At 27.1% G+C, this 9,191-nt stretch overlaps 1 protein-coding gene across 2 annotated transcripts; it reads left to right on the top strand.

Moving 5' to 3' along the window:
• Positions 1-721: 721 nt before the first annotated feature.
• On the top strand, positions 722-8,448 carry LOC126901557 (uncharacterized). 2 transcript variants are annotated; one of them, XM_050678099.1, is made up of 6 exons: positions 722-877; positions 2,164-2,205; positions 4,878-4,961; positions 5,882-5,929; positions 7,350-7,616; positions 8,290-8,448. In XM_050678099.1, the coding sequence occupies exons 1-6, from the start codon at positions 817-819 to the stop codon at positions 8,334-8,336; spliced, it is 549 nt and encodes a 182-aa protein (XP_050534056.1). In that variant the 5' UTR covers positions 722-816; the 3' UTR covers positions 8,337-8,448. The 2 variants fall into 2 exon arrangements, with proteins under 2 accessions (XP_050534056.1, XP_050534057.1); XM_050678100.1 differs by lacking the exon at positions 5,882-5,929.
• The last annotated feature ends 743 nt before the right edge of the window (positions 8,449-9,191 follow it).

Below are 9,191 nucleotides of genomic sequence, written 5' to 3'. Positions count from 1 at the left end.
ATTTATATTTGACAACACTTATAATTTTAAACAAATCTTATTGTTTTTTTAGGGGGCCTAATTTAAAAAATAGGTATATTGGCCCTCTATGTATGTCTATACTGTTTCATAAAAATTAAAGGTAATAATAATTATAAGAAAAACTTTTGAGTAAAAATAGTAACTAGACAAAATATAGCAGTTTTTCTTTTAGCTACATATTTTTTAAATTTAGTAATTGTGATGACCGATTGAGAGCAATTTGTTTGGTTGTAATGCGTATTATACTATGACAGAACATTTCAAGATTTGTTATAATTTGTATAACAAATAATGGGCATCAATTTATTTATATTTTTTTACTAGAACTTATAATTTTCAAATATCATTATTCTAAAAGTCTAATTTTAAAATTTATTTTACGTAGTACTTTTGAAAGAAGCTATAGTTTCAACAACAAGTAGGTCATGTAGTTACTGCATGGTAAATTCATAAACTAATTCGCATTAAATTNGTTATAGTTTCATCAACAAGTTGGTCATATAGTTACTGCATGGTAAATTCATAAACTAATTCGCATTAAATTATACTTATTATATCTTATTACGAATCTATTTGCTAAAAGCATATTCAATTAGTTATTACAGATATAAGAGTGGCGTCATAAATAATCTAAATAAAACTTTTGGATCGTTTAAATTAAGCTTATTTTTCTATAAAATGAGCTTCATTTTGCTTTCTATAAGTACTTTAAATTATTTCAATTTAAACAAATCCAAATTTTTTTTTTCAAAAATATTTATAACATCATTAAAAATATTTTTATTGGCTTCAAATATGTTCAATAATAAATTTGTTCTATTACTCTTTGTTGTTTATATATCAAATGAATTTACAGGTAAAACTTTTTTTTAAATTTTTTCTTATAACTATTATGCTCAATGTTTAAATATTTTGTTTTTGTCATGGATTTTAATGTTTTTATTTATTTTAATGTTACAAATATATCAATAATTAATAGAAGTCTTTAATAAATGATAAAAAAACATTTTTTTTTTATATAGTTTTCAAATACTAGTTCTTTAGCCTGTTAAATATTTATATTATGTTTGGTTACTACGCAGTAAAAGAAAAGAAAAGTTATACTATGTTTGGTTAAATATTTTTAAATCAAGTTAAATCAAGACTCGAGTTCTGTTATCTTTAGGAAGTTGATAATTTCGGTTTCTTGTCCAGGGGCTAATGTGTCTTTGAGTAAGCTTGTTCTGTTATACAAACATTTTCTAATTTTTGCTTTTGATATGGTTAGTTACTCGAGAAGAATATAGTAAATGGAGAGTTTATATTGACATGTTTCGATAAAGAATTTGGGTTCATTGGACTTAAAGTAAGCATGTGTCAGTATAGTGTAGGCAATGCATACTATTGTGATTGTGGTCTATTCATATTAGTTCATTCATTACCTGATATAGCAATATAAAATGGGATCTACATGAGTTGTATTGTTTTTAAGTATTATGTTTTGAGTTATGCGAGAAGGATAGTTTTTGAGGTGGATATTTTCAATCGACGATACTGTATTCATCGAGTTACTAAGGATTTTTTTTTAGATTGATATTGAGAGATGATTCTATGGCTATTAGGATAGCAAATAATAGTAAAAAAATATTATAGATTCTCGTTTAACTTTCAAAAGTTACCCCTAAAATCTTCCTTTAGAAATAATTTTTTCATAGAATAAACTTGATATTTACTATAGTTTATACAAATAAATCAAATTTTAATGTGTACATTTTTATGAAAAAATCATTATTTAACGTAAAAATGGGGGTATTATTCTTAACAAATCACACAGTTTAAATATTTTTAATGGAGAAAAATAATAAAAATACACATTTAACGTAGTTTAAAACTAAACAATTATTAAAAAAAAAAAATAATGCAAAATATTTGCTTGATCAAAAATCATTCATTATGTTATATTATGGTGGGATAATGTGTATAATAACAAATTGAATAATAATTTTCTTTGTTGTAAATTTATCAATGATAAATAAAAATCAACGAATAGCATTGGATACCACATGATGGTGGTATCATTTAGTTTATGAAAATTAAATGCATTTACTTATTTTATTATACTTTATTAATTATTCATTGCACTAATTAATATAATATTTTCAGGAGTTTTGAGTGATATCGGTAGACAATCTTTATTTGGAAAAAGTAATTACTTTTAATATAATAACTATAATATATAGTGGAACAGTGGTTTCATTTGTCAAGCGAGAGATAAATTCGGTAATTAGAGTCACTATCCCACTCTCTGGCGATGGACTAACCACTCATTCTGGAGTATCAATGATTAAGAAAACCTCTCCTATAGGTGGGGGTCACTATGACCATTAATTAGCCTAAAAAAAAATCCCTATTATAGCATAGTTAATTTCTCGTAATGCATTTTAAAAATCATCCTTGGTCTGGTGCTTTGTTGATCTTACGTTGATACTCACCAAAACACCCATGTCTTGTCGTAAATTGAGTTAAACAGAAGCTCATTTGATCATGAGCCCTCCACAACCATTTTTCCATATTATACAATAAAGATTTTGTCCATTTTGTCCAGTATTTCCATTTATAGCTTAGATTTCTGGGTTCAGAATAACGGGCCAAATAAGCCTGCTTTCTTTCCACCACCAGCTAATATGATAGAAAAAAAAAGAAATTATAAAAAATTTGTTCTTGTACATTTTGTTATTCAATTTATGGTTCATGGTTTAGTTTTGCAATTTGAGATAAGTTGGATAAACTGATACTTCTCTATTAATAAAAAAATATGGTTTTATTTTATTATATAAACTAGTTTTTATTGATTGAGATATTGTTATCCAAAAAAAAAATCTTATCTTTAATAACTCATGTAATTAATAGACGCAATTTTCTTAACTCTTTGAGTCTAGTTTTTTATCAATAGAGAAATTAATAAAAATTGTTTACAATATATATCATTGTAGAGTTATTTTAAACAAATAAAATCTCTTTACAAAAATTAAAAATTTTCAATATTTTTTGAGAAAATGTGTTGCTTACTCAAAATTGATTACTTTGTGTACAGAATTATGTTCTATGTAAATTATTGAACATTTTTGTTTTGGATAGCTTCTTAATAGGTTTAATAAAATTATTTTATTTTTATTAAATATACAGGATAAACCCTTTGAACATATATACATATTATACATATAAGTTATACATTAATTGTATAAATATGAAAAATAATAAATTAACAGATATTAAGTTAATTATAGGCAAAGAAGAAATGAAGGGTCAACGTTGGCATTTGACATCATACGTGTAATAGGCTCATTTTTAAGGTTATTAGTGGGGGCGAAAGGAACGACGTTGAGGAACTCTAAAACAGATTAAGGAAAGCAAATAGGAAAAGCAGATCCGTCTACGGTCAGCCAGCGAAACCAGTCCTATTTGAGAAGCAACTGATCTATAGTTGTGGGGCACACAAGGGATATTCAATCTAAAACTAGCATATCTCATAAATTTAAGCTGGACCCTTTCAAGTCTAGGAGAGTCATTAAGGTCATGCGGATCCCAAATTACGACACCATACTCAACAATAAGGCGAACCAGTGCACAATAAAGCACTTTGTGTGATAGACCTAACCGAAAATCCCTACATAATCTCAACACATACCCCAGAGTTTTAAAGGCCTTACAACAAATATGTGGGGTCTAGGATAAAGATCACTACTAAGAATAAATCTTAGATCAGATACAGTCATTAGAACATAAAAATCTCAGTAAATCCGAGATGATAAACATATTTGACAGGTGACTGAATCCTGGCAAAAGTCAACGTTTAGCCGAATTATAAGCAGAAAATAGGTTGAACGCAGTATTTTTAGATTCATAAATCATTTTTACTGGACGTATGAAATCCACACGGGATCTACCAAGGCAAATTAACTTAAATTTCACAGGAACAGCATTCTCCAGCGAACCGAGAGAATAAGATATAGTAAGTTTGTCATGTTCAATCCTTGTGGAGGTATCCGGTGAAGAAGACTCAGAACACCATATAAAATTAAATAGGTGAGACAACTTTCATTTTCAAAATTTTCTTGAAATACTTGAGATACAATAGATTGGGGATTCTCAAAGGGTTTGCTGCCCTCCAATCTAGCAACTTTACTCTTAAGTTCTTCAACTTCACCATGGAAGGTGGCATACGAGGTTTTAAGTTCGGATACTTCTTTAGTTAATTTTTGAAATTCCGATTTTAGTTCACTAAACTTCAAGTTCTAAGAGTCAGATAGTGCCTTATAGGTAGTGGAAATTTTCACCTTAAGAGCCTTAATTTCAGTCAATATATCGTCATTGGAAGTCGGGCTTTTAGGGGAAGATAGCTTGTTGTTAGCAGCAGTACGAGTGATAGGCATGTTAAAAATTTAACAAGTCAACAACGTTTCAACCGTTTAAGTCTCCAATAGAAACAGCTGGTAAGACCATAGCTAGTATTGATAAAACGGCTAATAATTATTAACAAAAAGTAATGATAACACGTACCAAATAACGATGTTCACTACGACTTGAGAAAAAGAAACAATGAAAAACTTTACCAAATTAGTATACAATTATGTAAATCGACGAACACCGCAACATGAACATTCAATAAGTAGTATAAAATTAATTGCACTAGTAACTGATATAACAAAAAAAAATTAATGCAACAATAAAGAGCAATAATTAGCATAGATGAAATTATATTAAATCCCTTTTATTTAAATTAATACAAAAACGTGTTTAAGTAGAGAGGAAACCGTATAATTTATATTTACCATTATAAACATAATGACCCTATATACTACTATGATATTTTTTAGGTATAATGAAAAGATTAAAAAGTTTGTTACCCAATAATAAAGTTTATGATAATCAATGGTGTCCACCGGGCAAGGAAAAAATAAGTAAATATTTTTATTATTAATTATTAAAAACGTGTCCTATCATTAGATTTATTTTAATTTTTGTTTTTTCCGCAATATATTTATGGAATATTAGATTTTCTATTAGAACATATTTATGTTAAATTCTTTAATATGATAAATTTCCAGTGGTTGAAATTCGCTATTTTCAATTTAATGGGCTAACATTAAATTTTAAAAAATAGTTCACTTCATTAATCACTACTTTTTTAAATATTTAGAAAGTAGTCTTTAATCTTTGAGTCAATTTTTTTATCGCTGAAGAAATAAATAAAAATATTATTTTACTACTGTAAGGTTTAGGCCATACCACAGGGCCTACTATTTACCAAGTGTCTAGGGGAAATACAACAATATCGGTACAGGTACACAGTGTATGGTCAGCTGATAACAATAGGATGACAGATATCGGATAGGTTCACTGGTGGAGATTATCACATACACAACTATCAAGAAATACTTTGCACTTAATGCACACACCACTAATTGATAAGATTTCTTAAAAAAAAACTAGTGTAAATTTTGCAACATTACACTACCTATTCAACAATTTTTTTATTAAATAATTTATCTCTATAAAAATTTAAAATGTTCGATATTTTCTAAGAAACTATGTTCCTTACTTAAAATTGGTCACTTTGTGTACGAAATTTGGTTCTTTGTAAATTACGAAGCATTTTTGTTTTCGTTTGGCTCTTTATCGTTCCACTAAAATTATATTAAACTATTTCTATTTAAATTAATACCAAAACGATATATATTTTATATTAACCATAATGACTCCTCATATATAACTTGATAACATTTAAAAAATGTGTGTACTAAAATTTTTTCTAATCAAACTCTTTGATTAATAATATGATACTTTTCAAAAATTATAAAAGGATTTAAAAATTTATTAGGTGATAGACATGATGAATTAGGCTGTCGACCAGACGAACAAATAATAAGTAAATATATTTTATTAATAGTTATTAAAAACGTGCCATAGCAGTAGTTTATTTTTTAATTTTTGTTTTATAAATATTAATATGTTCATAAGATACAAAATTCTGTATTAGATAATTGTTTTGTTCATTTATTTAATATGATAAACTTCTAGTGTTTGAAATTGGCTACTTTCGATTTATTGAATATATTGCTATCGCTACATTTTAAAAAAATAGTTCACTACATTAATCACTACTTTTTGAAATATGTAGGATCGTTATTACGTAAGCTTCTTTAAAGTATTGTAATACCTTTTGTGTGACATTTATAATAATAAATGTATATTAATTTAATATATATTTAATATTCCTTAAAAAATATATATAATTCGTTAACTAAATATTACTACACGTATTTACATTTAGTCTCTAATGAAAGACGTACACCAATATTTTTTCTGTAGCTCTCAACATAACCTAACTAATCTTAGGCTGACCATGACTTGAGACCACCATATTTTAATATCTAAATGCGATCTATTTTGAAAATCCATTTTGTCATATAGCAAATAACGAATTTGCTATATATTTTCAACTAGATTACTGATGATACCTTAAGTATACAATATAATATGTAGTTGTGTTTTAATATTGTAGCTTGCTACAATAATTAATTGACGAATACTGATTACTACAGTTTGTATTGTTTTAACAAGTATTAAAAAAAAATATGATAAGTACGACAACTAAAACATCTAAGTATCATTACTACTGAAAAACTAAAAAAATTGTATTAATGCTTTATTTTTATTGGATAAAAATTAATTTTTTCCCAATAGAACTATATAAAAATAAGTGTACTAACTTGAAATTGTTACAAGTACACCGCTACTTCCAATTATCAATCACTTTTCCTTTAAAATAGCTTGTCAGTAATATTATTCTATGGACCATTTACCTCTGTGAATAAAATCCTATATAAATCCCTGTATATCCTACTGGATGATTTTTTTCATAACCAACTCAAGTACTTTAAGAATAAAAATAATAGAACATTTTAGCTTCGATGCGAAGCTGAGAAGGTATTAATTTTACCATGATGTGTTTATTTTTTTTTTTATTTTTTTTTTTTTTTTTTTTNGTAAAGGGTGTAACATTGTATTTTCAAATGGGAACACATATTTTGAATATAATAAAATGTTTGACGTTTTCATTTAATATAATAAATAATTTTTATTTAATAGCAAATGGCGTTTGAGTTTTTAAAATGGCTTCAACCGTTTATTGTCAATTATGACTTTATTCACAGATTTACTTTAAGTATGGCAGTTTAAACAGGCAATAGAGAATTACTAAAACTTATTACTTTGTATTAAAATTAAAAGTGTTATCTAAAAATGATTATTCTAAATAACTATTTTTCACTCTGAATAATTTTTAGCTGACTCCCCAGAAGAATTTGAAAAAGTATTAATGGAAGAAGCCAAAAAACTCGGAAATTGTGAAGATTGCGGCAAACCTTTAATACAGAGTATTAAAAATATTACTAAAGAATATTTTAAAAATGGTTACATAGACAGCCATGAATTATTTAGATTTTTTAAAACTGAATTACCCATAACTACTAGTTGGTATACTGTTGAAACATGTGATTGGTATATCGAAAAATATGCAAAAGAAAACCCAGAAAAAGGCCTAAATGATTCTGGTAAGAGATAAGTTGTCTATTTTAATAGAAATGTTATAAATCTAGTCGAATTAATAAACTAAACTAATTCAGAATGATTCAAATTAATCGCGGTTATTATTATAATAATACAATAAACACAACTAGGGGCGTATTTAGAACTCAATTTAGGAGGTAATATAATTTTTTTTATTTTGGAAAGCACGTTAGAAACATTTTTTTGCTAAATTTCAAATTGATGACCAAATAAAAAAGTCTTTAAATTTTTTAATAATCCCTTTTTCATTCGACATACTTTATCTAAATCAGGATATTAATAATGAACTAGCAGATCATGTAGCTTTTGGAATAATCCACCCATTTTTTTAAATTAAACACTATCTAATGATTTGCATTGAAGCGTTTTTTTTTTATAGTGATTTTAATCACTGTCAAATATCATTATACTTGACCCATCTATGCCACGTCACCACTGTGCCGCGACCCCCCTGTGCTGGGTTTTTTTTATTTAAATCTCAAATGGATAGACCAGACAATTTTTATGAGAAATCAACTTGGCAATGAACAAACCTATAACTTCACGCTTCAAGCTAAAGTAGTTTACATAAAATTATCACGTTCATGTGAGCGTGGGATCACTGTTATATTTACTAAAAGTATTTTAAAATCGTGCGTCTATTTTTTTTTTTTACAGAATTCTTTTTCGTTACAATTGTAGCCAATTTACCATATGATGATTAATAATGTGAAGATTATCAAGTTAAAAATAATTAAACTTGTGAAAAATTTGTTGTCATTAATTATTGCTTCAATTTAAATTTAAATGTGTTAATTAAAATATCAATTTTTTGTTTTTGTTCTCTTATAATAAATAAAAGTTAATACATAGTAGTAGGATAAGAATGGGAATTCAGTGCTCCCTCACCTCACCTCTCACAAAACGACCAGTAAAGCATTGAGGTGTGGGCATCACATTGAATTGTGATCTTTAAGTAGTCGTCACACTTATCCTTGACTATTCCTAGAACGACTCAAACATCTCTTTTACATTATTATATTACTATAATTAGTAATATAATTTTAGAATTAAATACGTGAACACTCGTCGTTATCTATTGCTATAATAGTATAATCGCTAATATTATTATTATTTTCATTTCTATTTTCTACTGCGACCTTTAAAATAATAATATGTGTATTGTGTTTTATTTTATTATATTTAATTTGACAATTTTTTATACCTATAACTATTGATATTACATTTAAAGTCGCACCTCCACCACCAGCACCCNACTATTGATATTACATTTAAAGTCGCACCTCCACCACCAGCACCCACGGTCGTCACTGCGTTTAACATTAAATGTATACATTACATCGAAATAATGTACGTCAAGTAGCGGCCGCCGCCACCACACTTGCCCTTAACTATTTCAAGAACGACTCAACTATCTCGTTAACAAACCCTATAATGCTATCGTTTTAACAGCTATTACATTTAAGTAATTGTTACCGTCAAGAACATTCTACATACAATAGTTGTTACCCAACTCAATCACACCCCTACACGACCTGGGCGTAGGGCGAGTGGTAAAT

Source organism: Daktulosphaira vitifoliae, unplaced genomic scaffold (assembly GCF_025091365.1).
Source record: "Daktulosphaira vitifoliae isolate Bord-2020 unplaced genomic scaffold, ASM2509136v1 Scaffold_3, whole genome shotgun sequence".
In the NCBI taxonomy this organism is placed as follows: domain Eukaryota; kingdom Metazoa; phylum Arthropoda; class Insecta; order Hemiptera; family Phylloxeridae; genus Daktulosphaira; species Daktulosphaira vitifoliae.
Note: the sequence above shows the minus strand (reverse complement) of the source record. Positions and strands in the feature narration are given on the sequence as shown.